The 20,979-nt window shown below is 37.8% G+C and overlaps 1 protein-coding gene across 1 annotated transcript in view; it reads left to right on the forward strand.

Moving 5' to 3' along the window:
* Positions 1–6,387: 6,387 nt before the first annotated feature.
* Positions 6,388–20,979, forward strand: part of LOC128655319 (aquaporin-12) — a 33,712-nt gene continuing 19,120 nt past the window's right edge. The window contains exon 1 of the mRNA XM_053708968.1: positions 6,388–7,014. Within this exon, the coding sequence (XP_053564943.1) occupies positions 6,408–7,014 (607 nt within the window). The 5' untranslated portion in view covers positions 6,388–6,407. The remainder of the gene's footprint in view (positions 7,015–20,979) is intronic.

Here is a 20,979-nt window from a genome sequence, read left to right on the forward strand (position 1 = left end):
AATTACAACCGGTACCCCCAGAGGAAGAAAGTGTCCTACAGGACAACTCGTCCGTAAACAATGTTATTAACTTATCCTCTAGAAACCTTAACAATCAAGAAATGTCACTCTTGCAAAAAGGTTTAAGTTTTGCCCCTAGTTGTAACTTTGATCTGTTTTCCACTATTTTAGATGTTAACAGATTTGTATAGGACTTAACCTTGAAAAAACATTTTTATAGCAATGAGCTAGAGGAACACATGAGGAGGATACTGATAACACACAATGTGAACTTAGACTTAACTTCAATTTTAATGACCAAGCAGCTATGACAGGCATGCAGGAACTTATGAGGGAAAGTAATACTGAACAACAGTTTGGCCCCTCAGAGAAAGATATTGACCTTAATAAATTTAAAGAAAAAACTAATTTTTATCCCATTTATAGCAGGGGTTTAAATTTACAGGTTTTCCAACAAACACTTGAAACCCAGCTTATTGAATTGGATAAAAAGAATAAAAGCACCAAAATAAAGGGATTCAGAAACAATAGTTTAACTGTACTTGAAAGAAAAGCAGTTAATGATCTCAAAAATGACCCAAATATAGTGATTTGGGAATCAGATAAGGGTGGTAACACAGTAGTTTTAAACAAATGCGACTATGTGGCTGAAGCCAATAGGTAACTTGCTAACACAGATGTATACCAACCCTTAGCTTGTGACCCAACTGATACATATCGAAGATTACTGGCAGAGGTAGTCCACAAAGCCAAATTGGATGGTGTGATCTCTGAGAAAGTGGTGGAATATTTATTACCTAAATATCCATCTATGCCCATATTCCACCACTTACCCAAACTTAACAAAGATTCCACTAATCCACCTGGTCGCCCAATCGTGGCTGGTATTGGTTCACATAATGAGAGATCTGATTGGCTGATGGAATCAGCCAATCAGATTCAAGTTCAATCCGATTGGCTGATCCAATCAGCCAATCAGATTGAGCTCGCATTCTATTGGCTGTTCCGATCAGCCAATAGAATGCGAGCTCAATCTGATTGGCTGATTGGATCAGCCAATCGGATTGAACTTGAATCTGATTGGCTGATTCCATCAGCCAATCAGATTTTTCCTACCTTAATTCCGATTGGCTGATAGAATCCTATCAGCCAATCGGAATTGAAGGGACGCCATCTTGGATGACGTCCCTTAAAGGAGCCTTCATTCGTTGGTAGTTCGTCGGGAAAGAAGGATGTTCCGCGTCGGCGGGATGAAGATTCAAGACCCGGCTTCGAAGATGACCTCGCCCGGATAGAAGACTTCTTCAGCGCCTCTTGGAAGATGACCTCGCCCGGATGGAAGATTTCTTCAGCGCCGCTTGGAGGATCACTTCATCGGATGGAAGATTTCTTCAGCGCCCCTTGGAGGATAACTTCTGCCGGTCCGGATGTCCTCTTCAGTTCCATCGGTGGCTCGGCTGAGTGAAGACAACTAAAGGTAGGATGATCTTCAGGGGATTAGTGTTAGGTTATTTTAAGGGGGGTTTGGGTTAGATTAGGGGTATGTGGGTGGTGGGTTTTAATGTTGGGGGCGGTTGTATTTTTCTTTTACAGGCAAAAGAGCTGAACTCTTTGGGGCATGCCCCCACAAAAGGCCCTTTTAAGGGCTGGTAAGGTAAAAGAGCTTTGAACTTTTTTAATGTAGAATAGGGTAGGGCATTTTTTTATTTTGGGGGGGTTTGTTATTTTATTAGGGGGCTTAGATTAGGTGTAAGTAGCTTAAAATTGTTGTAATATGTTTTTAAATGTTTGTGAATTATTTTTTTTATTTTTTGTACTTTAGTTAGTTTATGTAATTGTATTTAATTGTAGTTATTTGTAGGTAATTTATTTAATTAATTTAATGATAGTGTAGTGTTAGGTTTAATTGTAACTTAGGTTAGGATTTATTTTACAGGTAATTTTGTATTTCTTTTAGCTAGGTAGTTAATAAATAGTTAATAACTATTTAATAACTATTCTAACTAGCTAAAATAAATACAAAGTTACCTGTAAAATAAATATAATTCCTAAAATAGCTACAATGTAATTATTAATTATATTGTAGCTATATTAGGGTTTATTTTACAGGTAAGTATTTAGTTTTAAATAGGAATAATTTATTAAAGTATAGTGTAGTGTTAGGTGTAATTGTAACTTAGGTTAGTTTTTATTTTACAGGTAAATTTCTCTTTATTTTAGCTAGGTAAGCTATTAAATAGTTAATAACTATTTAATAGCTATTGTACCTAGTTAAAATAAATTGAAAGTTACCTGTAAAATAAAAATAAATCCTAAGATAGCTAGAATATAATTATTATTTATATTGTAGCTATATTAGGGTTTATTTTATAGGTAAGTATTTAGTTTTAAATAGGATTAACTTAGTTAATAATAGAAATATTATTTAGATTTATTTAATTAATATTTAAGTTAGGGGGGTGTTAGGGTTAGTGTTAGACTTAGGTTTAGGGGTTAATAATTTTATTACAGTGGCGGCGGTGTAGGGGGGGGCAGGATAGGGGTTAATAAATTTAATATAGGTTGCGGCGGGTTCAGGGAGCGGCGGTTTAGGGGTTAAACTATTTTTTTATTTGCGGCGAGGTGCGGGATCAGCAGGATAGGGGTTAATAACTTTATTATAGAGGGCAACGGTATAGGGGGGGCAGGATAGGGGTTACTAGGTATAATGTAGGTGGCAGCGGTGTCCGGGAGCGGCGGTTTAAGGGTTAATACATTTATAAGACTTGCGGCAGGGTCTAGGAGCGGCGGTTTAGGGGTTAATACATTTATAAGACTTGCGGCGGGGTCTAGGAGCGGCGGTTTAGGGGTTAGTAACTTTATTTAGTTGCGGGGGGCTCCGGGGGCGCCGGTATAGTGGGTAGAACAGTTTAGTTTAGTGTGAGTGCTTAGTGACAGGCTAGCAAGAAAGCTGTCAAACAGCCGAAGAGCAGCGAGATCGGATGAGTGATAACTCTCACAGTCCGCTGCTCATCGCCCCGCGCCTTTTTGACAGCTTTTTTTGATAACTTAGGCGTATTTTTTCAGGTCCGCGGCGGCGAAGGTAGGCGAGCTTAGGCGGGCGTATTGAGCTGGAGAAGGCAGGAAAGTTGACACGTTGATAACTACCCCCCATAACCTGGTGTGATAATTATAGATTAGTCACAATGTATGTGACATCACTTTACACTTCCATCCCTCATGATAAGGGATTGGAAGCGTTAATGTTTTTTCTTACAAATTTCACTACATAGGATTTTTTCACCATTACATTTTTGCATTCAGCAGTTGAATATTTACTCACTCACAATTTTGTTTGAGGGCAAGTACTATCTCCAGAAACGTAGCACAGCCATGGGTGCCAAATTTGCACCATCATATGCTAATTTGTATATGGGGTTTTGGGAGCTGTGCCACATTTTTGGAGATACTAATCCCTTTCGTGAAAATATTGTCTACTTTGGTAGATATATTGATGATTTGCTGTTGGTGTGAGATGAGGATGGTTCTCTTGTGCACCAGTTCCTTGACCACGCCAATAGCAACAATTTAAATTTGGAGTTCACTATGATGGACAGTGTGGACAGTCTTAACATTTTGGATGTCACACTCACATTGACACACACTCTTTGGAGATAGAACTTTATAGAAAGAGTACAGCAGGAAACACTATTCTTCACTCTTCTTCTTGTCACCCAAAGCACACCACTAATTCTATACCTTATGGCCAAATGGTTAGAACTAAAAGAAATTGTACCATAGAAGACAAATATCAATTACATGTATCCAATACCAGCCAGAGATTGGAAGCGCGAGGCTATGACACGAAATTATTGGCAGAAACTAAAATTAAAGTGGATACATTGAAGAGAGAGGATTTATTAGTGACAAAATGTAAAAGAAAAAAAAAACAGAATAAGAGAAATAACAACTTTGTAACAAATTACAGTAAAGATTACAAGAAAATGTGTGGCATTATACGTAAATGTTTACCAATTTTAAAAAGTGATGTTAAATTAAACAAAATCTTTTGCGAAGGCTGTAATTTCTCAGCCCGCAAAGCTAAGACCTTAGGAAGCCTATTAGCTCCTTCTATGTTACCATCCAATAAGAATCAGTCTTGGTTAAGGAGGAAAATAGGTTGCATTAAATGTCAAGGAAATATCTGTAAAACTTGCACACAAATACAACAGGGACCTAAATTTGTATCCAGTACCACCAACAGGGAGTTTGACACACGTTTTAGTATTTCTTGCAATACTAATTTTGTCATTTACCTACTAACATGTCAAGGCTGCAAGAAACAGTACATAGGGCGCACGAAACGTGCTTTATGCGATAGGGTTCTTCAACATTTGAGAGATATAGGTAACCCAAATAGTACTACACCTATAGCTAAACATTTTAGGCAGGAACACAACTCAAATGATTCCCTTTTAACAGTACAAGGTATAGAACATGTCCCTAGGCACAGGAGGGGAGGAGACAGAGAGAGACTTTTAGACCAAAGAGAAGTGTTTTTTTTATTTTCAATCTTAAGACCAAGCACCCCTTTGGTCTAAATTCAATAATGGATGTTGATCTATTTTACTAAAAGTTAATATGATAGTTTTAATATTGAATGAAATTATATTTTGATAAATTTGAACATATATTCATATCCTCTAAGTAAGGATAGCATACTATATTTATTCTTCTTTAATGACAGTTCTTATATTTACATTTCTCTTTCTATAATGAACATTTTATGGCCTTAATATGGCATAAAGGAAGAGATATTTACTGTGACCAAAGAGAGGGTCATGGGTTAAATTGTGTAACAGGTGCATGTAATTGATAATTAACTATGCCTTTAAATAGAGCTCTGACACAGCACAAGTTATGCCAGTGAACAAGGGCTGAAATTAGGTCCGAAACATGTTTGGCTGCTGTTGTTGTATTCGGTTACAGGCTTGTAACTGAATTCTCATGTTTTTACATGTAAAGGATTTTAAGATAATTTTTCTCTTCATAATAAAGTTGTGATCATTTTTTTTATAAATAACTTTTTTTTTTTTGGTCCGGAGATGCGGATTAGCAGAGTGTGTGTGTGTATATATATATATGTATGGATATATATATATATATGTGTGTGTGTTTATGAGTGTGTATTGTATGTGAGTGTGTGTGTATTGTATAAGTGTGTGTATTGTATAAGTGTGTGTGTGTGTGTGTGTTGTATGATTGTGTGTGTGTATTGTATGAGTGTGTGTGTATGTGTATTGTATGAGTGTGTGTGTATTGTGTTTATGTGTATTGTGTGTGTATTGTGTGTGTGTGTATGTATTGTATGAGTGTGTGTGTATTCTATGAGTGTGTGTGTGTATTGTATGAGTGAGTGTGTGTGTATTGTATGAGTGAGTGTGTGTGTATTGTATGAGTGTGTGTATTGTATGTGTGTGTGTGTGGGTAGGTGTGTATTGTATGAGTGTGTGTGTGGGTAGGTGTGTATTGTATGAGTGTGTGTGTATTGTATGAGTGTGTGTATTGTATGAGTGTGTGTGTGGGTAGGTGTGTATTGTATGAGTGTGTGTGTATTGTATGAGTGTGTGTATTGTATGTGTGTGTGTGTGTGTGTATATTGTATGAGTGTGTGTGTGTGTGTGTGTGTATATTGTATGAGACTGTGGTGTGTTATATAACGTATTACCTTTTACAACACTTTCAAGTTCTACTACAATCAGGAGTAAAGTATGCACACATTTTAGTCACTTTGCCAGAAATTGCAGCAATCTTGTATATTACTTCAATAATTTTCAGGTTTGCATAAAAATAGGGTCGCAAAGGTATGTGGTATCATGGCACTAGGTCTTGGCGGAAAATGTTTGTTGAACCCTGTCCTAGAGTATAGTGGAAAAGAAAACGTTTTTAATGAGATTACAAACCAATAAAAATGCTACTATGTAGTTTCTGAATTATTAATTTGTAGTTTTTGCTTTTAAAAAAAATAGATAACATTTTGTATAGAATATGATTAAAACTAAAGAACAAATGTTTCTATGTAGTTTTTAAATGAATGTATCATTGTTTCATACTAACAATATCTTAAAACTTGAAATAATATCTATATTAAATAATAAATGCGTTTAACTTGTACAGATTTCACTGTTGATGTCTGTATAAAATTACTTTTAGCTAGAATTCAAAAGGTCAATTTTACCTTGCTCAGATAGCCATGTATGTAACGCCAGTGTAATCTCTTGTGTTCCACCTGCAGAAATTCACAGCTGTCACCTTGAATTGCTTTGCTTTAGATTGGGCCACGTTTCCTTATCAGGATCTATAAGTAAAAAAAAACAAACAAAAAAACCCTTTTTGTCTTCATCTCTCTCTATTCTTTCTTTGTCACCATGGCTGGGCTAAATATATTGGTGGCATTTTTTATTTCCACTGTAGCCATATGCCAGCTCCTTCGTTGGGCATCTAAAAAATTCCTACCCACCAGGCTCCACAGGTGTACGGTTAGTGAGCTGGCCAGCTCTTTACAGTTATGTGCCTGCTGCATGGAGCTCCGCATGTTGGTGGATATTGGTATGTGGGGAGGTGGCTTTGGTCCTGATGTAGTTATGACTCTCCTTTTTCTCCTATTTGTGACCCATGGGTTCACTTTTGATGGAGCATCAGCTAATTCTGCAGTCTCACTACAGGAACTCTTGCTCCAGAATTCTCCTCTTATTGACACAATTGCTAAACTGTTGACCCAATATCTAGGCATGGAGGTTGCCAAGGTGTTGACCAAACAATACTGGGTGCTGGAGCTGACAGAATTTCATATGCTTCAAAATATAATGTCACAAGACTGCAGTTCGTCTCTGCAAACATCGGTTTCTCATGGCATCTTTGTGGAGGCAATATGTGCTTTTTGCTACCATTTGGTTATTCTTCGTCTTCAGAACTCTAAAGCAATTTACAGGGTGCCTGCAACTGCACTTACAGTCACCTTTCTGGTATATGCAGGTAAGGAAAATGCATTTTATTAACTACAATGTACATAAATTCATAAACCAAAAAAAAAATGATTGGTCCTTTAAATGAGATTAATATATAATGTACAGTTATAATCCTTAAAATAATATTAAAGGCATATTTCAGACAAAATTGGAATCCACATGGAAGCATTTCAGTTTTGAATAAAAGCATTTTTTACTATTCTTGTATTCACAAAAAATGCTTCTAATAAAAGCTGTTTCAAAAGTGTGTTTAAGTATTCACCATGCACCAGCATTTTAAACACAGTATTTGCTTAGAGAACCTAAGGTGCTTGTAGCATCTGGTAATTACTTAGTTTAATTGCTTACATGATGCAAGCCTCACTGGTGCTCTGAGCAGCTGCAGCATTTAAAATGCTGGTGCACTGCTTCACATGCATGTGCAGAGAAAAATGACTACTTAAACAGTGATAACTTTTACTAGAAGCATGTTTGCCAATACTTGTATATTACAAATATGTTTCTATTTAAAAATGTAATTCATCTATGTGCATTTACATTTTGACCGGAATGTCCCTTTAAACCTACAATTTGTGAAAGACAAATTTCTAGCAAAATATAAATTGTAATATGTTTTTATCAGAAGTTACAAATATCTAATCAATTTTCTGTATTTTTTATACTGTTTTAATATTAGATTTGGTCTTTAAAGGGACATGAAACCCCAAAAAGGTATTTTATGATTTAACATACAATTTTAAACAACTTTTCAGCTTCTATTATATAATTTGCTAAGCATGCGTAGGAAGGCTCAGGAGCTGGGATACATATACCTCTTATATGTGTTCAGCTAGCTCTCAGTAGTTCATTGCTGATCCTTCAATAAAGGATACAAAGAGAATGAAGCAAAATTGATAAAATAAATAAATTGAAAAGTTGCTGAAAAAAGTATAACTGAATCATTAAAGAAAAAAATGTGGGTTTCATATCCTTTTAAATACAGCATCTAAGTGTGTATTAAAGGGACATAAACCCCAAAAATATCTTTCATGATTCAGATAGAACAGGTGATTTTAAACAACTTTCCTAATTACTTCTATTATCTGATTTGTTTTGTTCTCATTATTCCTTTAATTGAAAGGAGGGATGCCTAGGTAGACTCAGCTGATTGGTGGCTGCACATATATGTCTCATGTTATTGGTTCACCTAATGCTCCCAGTACTGCATTGCTGCTTCTTCAACAAAGGATACCAAGATAATGAAGCAAATTAAATAATATAAGTAAATCGGACAGTTGTTTAAAATTCTATTCTCTATCTGAATCATGAAAGAACATTTATTTTATGTAAGTGGCAAGAGTCCATGAGCTAGTGACGTATGAGATATACATTCCTACCAGGAGGGGGCAAAGTTTCCCAAACCTCAAAATGCCTATAAATACACCTCCCACCTCACTCACACCATAGTTTTACAAACTTTGCCTCCTATGGAGGTGGTGAAGTAAGATGTGCTTGATTTCTCTTGTTAAGTGTATCCAGTCCATGGATCATCCATTACTTGTGGGATATTCTCCTCCCCAACAGGACGTTGCAAGAGGATCACCCACAGCAGAGCTGCTATATAGCTCCTCCCCTCACTGTCATATCCAGTCATTCTCTTGCAACTCTCAACAAAGATGGATGTAGTAAGAGGAGTGTGGTGTTTTATAGTTAGTTTCTTAACTTCAATCAAAAGTTTGTTATTTTTAAATGGTACCGGAGTGTACTGTTTTATCAAAGGCAGCATTAGAAGAAGAATCTGCCTGTGATTTCTATGATCTTAGCAGAAGTAACTAAGATCCATTGCCGTTCTCACATATTCTGAGGAGTGAGGTAACTTCAGAGGGGGAATGGTGTGCAGGTTTCCCTGCAATAAGGTATGTGCAGTAAACATATTTCTAGGGATGGAATTTGCTAGAAAAATGCTGCTGATACCGGACTAATGTAAGTTAAGCTTAAATGCAGTGATTTAATAGCGACTGGTATCAGGCTTATTAACAGAGATACATTCTCTTATAAAAGTGTAATATAAAACGTTTGCTGGCATGTTAATCGTTTTTATATATGTTTGGTGACAAAACTTATTGGGGCCTAGTTTTTTCTCCACATGGCTGGCTTGATTTTTGACTAGAAACAGTTTCCTGAGGCTTTCCACTGTTGTAATATGAGTGGGAGGGGCCTATTTTAGCGCTTTTTTGCGCAGCTAAAATTGCTGACAGAGACACTCAGCTTCCTTCTGCATGATACAGGACATCTCTGAAGGGCTCAAAAGGCTTCAAAAGTCGTGTTTGAGGAGGGTAACAACCACAGTAGATCTGTGGCAGTTGTTGTGACTGTGTTTAAAAACGTTTTTGTCATTTATTATTCCATTTTTGGTATTAAGGGGTTAATCATCCATTTGCAAGTGGGTGCAATGCTCTGCTAACTAGTTACATACACTGTAAAAATTTTGTTAGTGTAACTGCCTTTTTTCACTGTTATTTCAAATTTTGTTAAATTTGTTTCTCTTAAAGGCACAGTAACGTTTTTTATATTGCTTGTTAACTTGGTTTAAAGTGTTTTCCAAGCTTGCTAGTCTCATTGCTAGTCTGTATAAACGTGTCTGACACAGAGGAAAATACTTGTTCATTATGTTTAAAAGCCATGGTGGAGCCCCATAGGAGAATGTGTACTAAATGTATTGATTTCACCTTAAACAGTAAAAATCAGTCTTTATCTATAAAAGAATTGTCACCAGAGGGGTCTGTCGAGGGGGAAGTTATGCCGACTAACTCTCCCCACGTTTCGAACCCTTCGCCTCCCGCTCGAGGGACGCACGCTAATATGGCCAAGTACATCAGGGATGCCCATAGCGATTACTTTGCAGGACATGGCTGCAATCATGAATAATACCCTGTCACAAGTATTAGCCAGATTGCCAGAATTAAGAGGCAAGCGCGATAGCTCTGGGGTTAGATGAGATACAGAGCGCGTAGATGCTGTAAGAGCCATGTCTGATACTGCGTCACACTATGCAGAACCTGAGGACGGAGAGCTTCAGTCTGTGGGTGACGTCTCTGAATGACTGTGACACAATTGCAGTGCCAGAGAAATTGTGTAGGCTGGATAAATACTTTGCAGTGCCGGTGAGTACTGATGTTTTTCCAATACCTAAAAGGCTTACAGAAATCATTAGTAAGGAGTGGGATAGACCCGGTGTGCCCTTTTCCCCACCTCCTATATTTAGAAAAATGTTTCCAATAGATGCCACTACACGGGACTTATGGCAGACAGTCCCTAAGGTGGAGGGAGCAGTTTCTACTTTAGCAAAGCGTACCACTATCCCGGTTGAGGACAGTTGTGCTTTTTCAGATCCAATGGATAAAAAATTAGAGGGTTACCTTAAGAAAATGTTTGTTCAACAAGGTTTTATTTTACAGCCCCTTGCATGCATTGCGCCTGTCACTGCTGCGGCGGCATTCTGGTTTGAGGCCCTGGAAGAGGCCATCCATACAGCTCCATTGGCGGAAATTATTGACAAGCTTAGAACACTTAAGCTAGCTAATTCATTTGTTTCTGATGCCATTGTTCATTTGACTAAACTAATGGCTAAGAATTCCGGATTCGCCATCCAGGCGCGTAGGGTGCTATGGCTTAAATCCTGGTCAGCTCATGTGACTTCAAAGTCTAAATTACTTAACATTCCTTTCAAGGGGCAGACCTTATTCGGGCCTGGTTTGAAAGAAATTATTGCTGACATTACTGGAGGTAAGGGTCATACCCTTCCTCAGGACAGGGCCAAATCAAGGGCCAAACAGTCTAATTTTCGTGCCTTTCAAAATTTCAAGGCGGGTGCAGCATCAACTCCCTCTACCTCAAAACAAGAGGGAACTTTTGCTCAATCTAAGCAGGCCTGGAAACCTAACCAGTCCTGGAACAAGGGCAAGCAGACCAGAAAGCCTGCTGCTGCCTCCAAGACAGCATGAAGGAGCGGCCCCCTATCCGATAACGGATCTAGTAGGGAGCAGACTCTCTCTCTTCGCCCAGGCGTGGGCAAGAGATGTTCAGGATCCCTGGGCGTTGGAGATCATATCTCAGGGACATCTTCTGGACTTCAAAGCTTCTCCCCCACAAGGGAGATTTCACCTTTCAAGATTATCTGCAGACCAGATAAAGAAAGAGGCATTCCTAAACTGCGTGCAAGACCTCCTTGTAATGGGAGTGATACATCCAGTTCCGCGGACGGAACAAGGACAAGGATTTTATTCAAATCTGTTTGTGGTTCCCAAAAAAGAGGGAACCTTCAGACCAATTTTGGATTTAAAGATCCTAAACAAATTCCTCAGAGTTCCATCATTCAAGATGAAAACTATTCGAACCATCCTACCCATGATCCAAGAGGGTCAGTACATGACCACAGTGTTTGCCTTTCTGGACAGGCATTACCAGTTTGTAGCTCTCCCATTCGGGTTGGCTACAGCCCCAAGAATTTTTACAAAGGTTCTGGGCTCACTTCTGGTGGTTCTAAGACCGCAAGGCATAGCGGTGGCTCCTTACCTGGACGACATCCTGATACAGGCGTCCAGCTTTCAAATTGCCAAGTCTCATACAGAGATAGTTCTGGCATTTCTGAGGTCGCATGGGTGGAAAGTGAACGAAGAAAAGAGTTCTCTATTTCCTCTCACAAGGGTTCCCTTCCTAGGGACTCTGATAGATTCTATAGAAATTAAAATTTACCTGACGGAGTCCAGGTTATCAAAACTTCTAAATGCTTGCCGTGTTCTTCACTCCATTCCGCGCCCCACGGTGGCTCAGTGCATGGAAGTAATCAGCTTAATGGTAGCGGCGATGGACATAGTACCATTTGCGCGCCTGCATCTCAGACCGCTGCAATTATGCATGCTCAGTCAGTGGAATGGGGATTACACAGATTTGTCCCCTCTACTAAATCTGGACCAGGAAACCAGAGCTTCTCTTCTCTGGTGGTTATCTCGGGTCCATCTGTCCAAAGATATGACCTTTCGCAGGCCAGATTGGACCATTGTAACAACAGACGCCAGCCTTCTAGGTTGGGGTGCAGTCTGGAACTCCCTGAAGGCTCAGGGTTCATGGACCTGGGAGGAGAAACTCCTCCCAATAAATATTCTGGAGTTAAGAGCAATATTCAATGCTCTTCTAGCTTGGCCTCAGTTAGCAAAACTGAGGTTCATCAGATTTCAGTCGGACAACATCACGACTGTGGCTTACATCAACCATCAAGGGGGGACCAGGAGTTCCCTAGCGATGTCAGAAGTCTCCAGGATAATTCGCTGGGCAGAGACTCACTCTTGCCACCTGTCAGCGATCCATATCCCAGGGGTAGAGAACTGGGAGGCGGATTTTCTAAGTCGTCAGACTTTTCATCCGGGGGAGTGGGAACTCCATCCGGAGGTGTTTGCTCAATTGGTGCTCCGTTGGGGCAAACCAGAACTGGATCTCATGGCGTCTCGCCAGAACGCCAAGCTTCCTTGTTACGGATCCAGGTCCAGGGACCCAGAAGCGGCACTAATAGATGCTCTAACAGCGCCCTGGTTCTTCAACCTGGCTTATGTGTTTCCACCGTTTCCTCTGCTCCCTCGTCTGATTGCCAAGATCAAACAGGAGAGAGCATCGGTGATATTGATAGCGCCTGCGTGGCCACGCAGGACCTGGTATACAGACCTAGTGGACATGTCATCCTTTCCACCATGGACTCTGCCTCTGAGACAAGACCTTCTAATACAAGGTCCTTTCAATCATCCGAATCTACTTTCTCTGAGACTGACTGCATGGAGATTGAACGCTTGATTCTATCAAAGCGTGGCTTCTCCGAGTCAGTAATTGATACCCTAATACAGGCACGAAAGCCTGTCACAAGGAAAATTTACCACAAGATATGGCGTAAATATCTTCATTGGTGTGAATCCAAGAATTACTCATGGAGTAGGGTTAGGATTCCTAGAATATTGTCCTTCCTCCAAGCGGGTTTGGATAAAGGATTATCAGCTAGTTCTTTAAAAGGGCAGATTTCTGCTCTGTCTATTCTTTTACACAAGCGTCTGGCAGAAGTTCCAGACGTTCAAGCATTTTGTCAGGCTTTAGTTAGAATTAAGCCTGTGTTTAAACCTGTTGCTCCCCCATGGAGCTTAAACTTGGTTCTTAAAGTTCTTCAAGGGGTTCCGTTTGAACCCCTTCATTCTATTGATATCAAACTTCTATCATGGAAAGTTCTTTTTCTGATGGCTATTTCCTCGGCTCGAAAAGTCTCTGAGTTTTCTGCCTTACATTGTGATTCTCCTTATCTGATCTTTCATTCAGATAAAATAGTTCTGCGTACAAAACCTGGGTTTTTACCCAAGGTGGTTTCTAACAAGAATATCAATCAGGAGATTGTTGTTCCGTCATTATGCCCTAACCCTTCTTCAAAGAAGGAACGCCTTTTGCATAATCTAGATGTAGTCCGTGCATTGAAGTTTTACTTGCAGGCTACTAAAGATTTTCGTCAAACATCTAACCTGTTTGTTGTTTACTCTGGACAGAGGAGAGGTCAAAAGGCCTCGGCAACCTCTCTTTCCTTTTGGCTTCGGAGTATAATCCGTTTAGCGTATGAGACTGCTGGACAGCAGCCCCCTGAAAGAATTACAGCTCATTCTACTAGAGCTGTGGCTTCCACCTGGGCCTTTAAAAATGAGGCCTCTGTTGAACAGATTTGCAAGGCTGCGACTTGGTCTTTGCTTCATACCTTTTCAAAATTTTACAAATTTGATACTTTTGCTTCTTCGGAGGCTGTTTTTGGGAGAAAGGTTCTACAGGCAGTGGTTCCTTCCATTTAAGTTCCTGCCTTGTCCCTCCCATCATCCGTGTACTTTAGCTTTGGTATTGGTATCCCACAAGTAATGGATGATCCGTGGACTGGATACACTTAACAAGAGAAAACATAATTTATGCTTACCTGATAAATGTATTTCTCTTGTAGTGTATCCAGTCCACGGCCTGCCCTGTCCTTTTAAGGCAGGTCTAAATTTTAATTAAACTTCAGTCACCACTGCACCCTATAGTTTCTCCTTTCTCGATTTGTTTCGGTCGAATGACTGGATATGACAGTGAGGGGAGGAGCTATATAGCAGCTCTGCTGTGGGTGATTCTCTTGCAACGTCCTGTTGGGGAGGAGAATATCCCACAAGTAATGGATGATCCGTGGACTGGATACACTACAAGAGAAATAAATTTATCAGGTAAGCATAAATTATGTTTTCTTCTATGATAGGCACTTCTAAGCATTTTGAAGCCCAATTCCTCTCAGAGTACAGTGTTTGCCATAGGGATGTGAAGGGAGTATCGCTTGTTGATTTTATGGTTTCACTCATGGGAAATCTTTCCAAGGGTTCTCTGTTATCGGTTGCAGGGATTAATCCCCTCTCCCTTTTCAGATCGACGTTATACTTCTATACCATTACCTCTGCTGATATTTTTCAGTACTGGTTTGGCTGTCTGCTATATGCGGATGGGTGTCTTCAGGTAAGTATATATCTTTTTTTTTAAAAGACACTCTCAGCTATGTTTGGCACTTTATATTGTTAAAGATTTTAAATATATATTGCATATATTTGCCATGAGTCAGGTCTATCTTTATTTCCCTTTGCAGTCTAACAGTTTCAGCATGGGAAATTATGTTTGAGAGAAATTTAGTATAATTTTTTCAAAATTTTCGTGGGCATATTAGGCTCACGATGGTGCAAAATGTTTCTATTTATTGCGTAATTCTTCGCAGGAATGTTTTTGCCGCAAAGATTGGGTTTGTTGTGACGCGAGTCATGTCATTTCTTGAGTCTTTGTTGATGCTAATTTTTTTGGTGCAAAATTTTGTCAGTTATTACGTGAATCGTGTCATTTCCTGTTAACCTTGGTGCCAAAAAAATTTTTCTTAGAATTTGCGTCATCTTTGTTGGCGTCATTTTTGGCGCCAAAAATGTTATTATATTGTCTCTCCCTCTTTTGTTCTCTGTTTTCATTTGTTACAGGGGGCTATGATATTTGCTTTTGTTTTTCATATAAGCATTTTTTTCTCATTCCTGAAACTGCTATTTTGAGGAAATTTGATATTTTGTTTAAATGTTATTTTTTTCTTTACATTTTGTAAGATGTCTCAAACTGATCCTGCCTCTGATGTTACTGTAGAAACTATACTGCCTGTACACAATTTCTATTAACACTAAATGTGTATTTTGTTTAATTAGCTGATTTTATTTTTTTAGCTTCATTATGTGGCACTTGTTATGTTTTATTATTCATACTGATAATGTTTCTATAGTACATATGCATCTACTGTTTTACCTTCACAGTCTAATGTACATTATATTACTGTTGATATAAAGGATTATATTGCAAATAATTTAGAGAAGGCTATGACTGCTATTCCGCCTTCAAATTAACGTAAACGATCTCTCCTAAATTATTGCAAATAATTTAGAGAAGGCTATGACTGCTATTCCGCCTTCAAATTAACGTAAACGACCTCTCCTAACTTCTCATATACCTATGAAGTTTGTATTGATTGACCGCATACTGTAGTATTTCTGCTGATGTGGTTTTCTCTGACTCAGAGGATCCTATTTCAGAGATTAATTTTGTTAAATTAAAGTATTGTTTACTTTGAGTATTGAGGAATCTAGTCCTCTTGATAACAAGAATAGTAAATGTTTGAATCCTGTTTTTTTAAGCTTCTGAGGTAACTCAGAAGTTTTTCTTATTCCAGATGCTATTTATCATATCAAAAGAGAGAGAACAGCACTACTGAGAACAAAAGCTAGAATACCTTCCATGCCTGTTCATTTCCATTGCAACTAAGGGTGCACGTTCTTTTAGCACACATTGCCTTTTCACAGAGAAAAAATGTCCTGTAGCATATCAGTCTGACCCTGCCCAATGACAGTCCAGCGCCGAAATACCAGGCAATTCTTCTCTGAACAAGAGAAACAACAATCCCAGACGATAGTTTCAGCCTTCTGTGGACCTCTGCAGTGAGGTGCAGTTGTATCTCTCTAAGACATGTGTGCAAGGAGTCCACCTCTGGTTTCCCCCATTACTCTTAGGGAGACCCATGAGTAATTTATCATATGTTGAGCAAGGATTCTAAACTTAGTGCTTCTTTTTACCTTTCTTCTAGGTTTAAAAAAGCTATATCCTTTACCTATGGTGGGACTATTTCTTCTCTTGCCGAACGTACTTCTATCCTATGGAAGATATTTCTTCTTTTAAGGATCCTTTAGATAGGAAGTTTGTTTCCTATCTTAAGAGAAGCATATTTACATATTGGCCATATTTTTTAACCTGCCATTTCTATAACTAATGTTGCTGCTATTTAAACGTTTTGCTTGGACAGTCAGATCTTGATTTGTCTAAGCATTGTTCTTTTACTTCAACATACTAATCATTTCATTTATGATGTTGTATTTTATGTAATTTTATCTGATATTAAACCTTTGTTTTTAGCTATTTTTACTAGAAGAGTTTTATGGCTTAAATCTCTGATATGGTGTTTATATTTTGATTACTATCTTATAATTTTAGGATAGTAATTTTTAAAGGTTTTCTATTAGATTTTATCTCCTCTATTACTGGGGGAAATGGTGTATTTTCTGTCCCAAGTTTAGAAATCTAAGGGTAATTTTTTTAAACTTCTAATTGTTTTTTTCATTCCCCTAAGGCCTCTGGGGAAAGGTACAGCCTTTTATCCAGTTCTACTGGTGGTGGTGGTGGTGGGGGGGGTGGTAGGTTGTTTTTATTTCAACACTTTTGGACAGTTTCTGTTCAAATCAGTGGGTTCAGAATATTATTTTTCTTAGGAGTATCGTTTAGGTTTCAGAATAAAAACCTCCCATGGGAAGATTCTTTTCCATGTTATAACAGACTCTGTGAAAGCTCAGGTTTTTCTGAAATGTGTTTCAGATTTCAGTTTTCAGGGGTGATGGTTTCAGTCCCTCTGCAGGAATGGAGTTTTGGGTTTCTATTCAAATCTATTCTTTGTCCTAAAGGAAAAAAAAAATCCAATTCTGGATCTGAAATTTTTATATAGTTTTGTAAGAGTCCGAGCTTTCAAAATGATGACTATAGGGACTATTCTGCCTTTCTGTTTAGCAAGGTTACTTCATGTACACAATAGACTTACAGGACGCTTATTTTCTATTTTTTCAAACCACTATTTTTTTCTGAGATTCTTTTTCCTAGATAAGCATTACCAATTTGTTGCATGACCTTTTGGGCCAGCGGCAGCTCAGAGATTCTTTTGAAAGATTCTTGGTGCCCTTCTATCTGTATTTAGAGAGCAGGGTATTGCATGGTTTCTTTATTTGGATGATATTTGGTACAAGCTTTAATCTTTTCATTCAGCAGAATCTCACTTGAAACAACTAGTGTGGTTTCTTTAAGACATGGTTGGAGAATCATTTTGCAATAGTGATTCTTGATTCCTTAAACAAGGGCCACCTTTTTAGATTTCCAGATAGATTTTGGTATTTATGGTTCTTTCTCTTTTAGACTAGAGACAAATGAAGTTAATTTGAGTTTGTCTAAAACCTTTAGTCTCTATTATTTCCTTTAGTGGTTATGTGCATGGAAGTTTTAGGTCTCATGACTGCAGCATCAGGTGCAATCCTCTTTTCTCTATTTCGTTTGAGGCCTCTATAGCTTTGCATGTTGCACCATAGGTGTAGGGATTATTTTCAGATATCACAACTGTTATACTTAAATACCAACACTCTTTTCTCTCTGATTTGGTGGTTAGACTATCACCTTATTGTTCAGGGGGCCTCATTTGTTCATCCTACCTGGTCTGTATTCTCAACAGATGCAAGCTTTTGAGGTGGGGAAGCTGTCTGAGAGTCTCTGACAGCATTATGGGTTTGGAAACCTCAGGAGGTGAGGTTACCAATTAATATTTTTGAACTCCATGCTATTTTCAGGACTCCTCAGGTGTGGTCTCTATTGAAGAGACAACTTTTACATTTGTTTTTAAACAGACAATATCACAACACTGGCATATGTCAATCATTAAGGAGGGACTCGCAGTACTTCAGTTATGGAAGTAGTATCTTGGATACTTTCTTGGACAGAATCCAACTCTTGTCTAATTTCTGCGATTCATATCCCAGGTATAGACAATTGAGAAGGGGGTTATCTCTGCCGTCAGACTTTATATCTGGGGGAGTGCTTTCCATCCAGATGTGTTTTTTTCATCTTGTTCTGATGTGAGGTCTTCCAGCAATAGATCTGATGGTCTCTCATCTTAACAAGAAGCTTTTAAGATACCTTTCCAGGTCCAAGGATCCTCAGGTGGAGATGGTGGATGCTCTAGCAGTTCCTTGGTTTTTACCAACCTGCTTTCATTTTTCCACCTCTGGTTATTTTTCCAAGGGTGATCTCCAAGATCATAATGGAACGATATTATGTGTTTCTGATAGCACCAGCTTGGCCTCTCAGGTTTTGGTATGCGGACCTTGTCAGAATGTCCAGTTGCCAGCCTTGGCCACTTCCTTTAAGGCCATATCTTCTGTTTCAGGGCCCATTAGTTTCCATCAGGATCTCAAATCTCTAAATTTAAGGGCATGGAAATTGTAATGTTAAGTGTTTAGTCATAGAGGTTTCTCTGACTCTATGATACAGGCTTGTAAGTCTGTTTCAAGGAGAATTTATTTTCGGGTTTGGAAAATCTATATTTCATGATGTTCAACTCATGGTTATTCTTGGCATTCTTTTAGAATTCCTAGGATTTTATAGTTTCTTCAGGATGGTTTGGATAAGGTTTGTCTGCAAATACTTTGAAATGACAAATTTCTGCTCTTTCTGTTTTATTTCATAGAAAGATTACTAAACTTCCTGATATTCTCTGTTTTGTTCAGGCTTTGATTTATATTAAACCTGTTTTTTAATATATTTCTTCTCCTTGGAGTCTTGATTTTGGTTTTGAAGATTTTATAGGCTCCTCCTTTTGAGCCTATGCATTCTCTGGACATTAAATTACTTTCTTGGAAAGTGTTATTTCTTTTGGCTATCTCTTCTGTTTGAAGAGTTCATGTATTGTCTGCTCTCTCTATCTGATTTTCCATAAAGATTAAGCTGTTTTGTGGTCTTCATTTAAATTTTTGTCTAAAGTTGTGAATTCTAACAAACATCAATAGGGAAATTGTTGTTCCTTTTTTGTGTCCTAATCCTAAGAATACTCTTGAAGGGTCTTTACTTTATTTGGATGTGGTAAGATCTTTGAAATTTTATGTTGAGGCTACTTAAGATTTCAGAAAGACTTCTAGTCTATTTGTTATTTTTTTCTGGCTCCAGGAACAGTCAGAAAGCCTCTGTTATTTCTCTGTTTTTTTTTGGTTAAGACTTTAGATTCACAAAGCTTATCTGGAGGCGGGGCAGTCTCAGCCTCAGAGAATTACAGCTCATTCTACTAAATCAGTTGCCACTTCCTTGGACTCTCAAGAATGAAGCTTCAGTTGATCAAATTTGCAAAGCAGAAACTTAGTCTTCTTTGAATACTTTTTTTGTGTTTGCTTCTTCAGAAGCAGTCTTTGGTAGAAAGGTTCTTTGGGCAGTTGTCTCAGCTTGATTCTAATGCCTTTGATTTGAGTTTAAAAAAAAAAAAAAAAAAATTATTAAGAAAACTTAATTATTTTTTAGGATTTAATTTCTATCGGAGATAGCTGTTTTATTTTATCCCTCCCTCTCTAGTGACTCTGTGGATTTCCACATTTTGGGTATTATATCCCATATGTCACTAGCTCATGGACTCTTGCCACTTACATGAAAGAAAACATAATTTATGTAAGAACTTACCTGATAAATTAATTTATTTCATAGTGGCAAGAGTCCATGAGACCCACCCTATTTTTTGTGGTTGTTATTTTTTTGTATAAAGCACATTATTTTTTCCAGTTCCTCTTTTTGTATAATTGTTACTCCTTTTTATACACCTCACTTCATGGCTATTCGTTAAACTAAGGTGTGAGTGAGGTGGGAGGTGTATTTATAGGCATTTTTAGGTTTGGGAAACTTTGCCCCCTCCTGGTAGGAATGTATATCCCATACGTCACTAGCTCATGGACTCTTGCCACTATGAAAGAAATGAATTTATCAGGTAAGTTCTTACATAAATTATGTTTTTGGGTTTTCACGTCCCTTTAAGTTCCCTATAATTAGTGCCCTTCTCCAACCTCTGCTCAAATAGTGTTCCATTGTTTTACTGCTGTTTGCTTATAGGAATTCAGAAAAAATTAAATTATTCCATAATCTATATTTAAAAAAAGGACCATTGTTGTTTCATATCAGGGTCCAAGGGAAAAAGACAATGTTTAAGACCTGCTATAGGCCCTTAGTCATCACATGACTAAGAGCAATAAAGCTCCCTTTTTAAATATAGATGCTGGAATCTTTTTAATTTTATTCTGTGTTTGGATGTGGCTAATCCAGGATTCTGTGTCCTAAACAATTGTGCACAGTTTTCCACTATTGATTTTGTTGCCTATAGGAATTGAAATGTTCTTATCTGTTCATCTTAAATGTCAGTTTACGTCTGTAAAAAAAAAAAAATCTATCTTGTATATATTGTTTCATGAGCATACTTTAAGATAATAATGTTGTCCCCAAAAAGGCTTTTCTTAAAATGTGTGACTTTATGGAATACATATGTATTCATATTTTACGAACAAACTATATTGCTTTCTAACATTGGCAACTTGACAAGCCACTGATTTCTTTTTTTAAAGTCAACTATTTTCATGGTGATCTAATACAAATTCCATTTTGTTCTTCTTTTAGAGGGAATGTAGTTCATAATACAGTTATTTAAATAGACATTAAACAAAAAAATATAATTCATATGAAAAAGTAGGAAGTAAACATGTTAAATCTTTTCACAAGACATATATATATATATATATATATATATATATATATATAT

The sequence above is a fragment of the Bombina bombina genome, chromosome 4, assembly GCF_027579735.1.
Source record: "Bombina bombina isolate aBomBom1 chromosome 4, aBomBom1.pri, whole genome shotgun sequence".
Taxonomy (NCBI): Eukaryota; Metazoa; Chordata; class Amphibia; order Anura; family Bombinatoridae; genus Bombina; species Bombina bombina.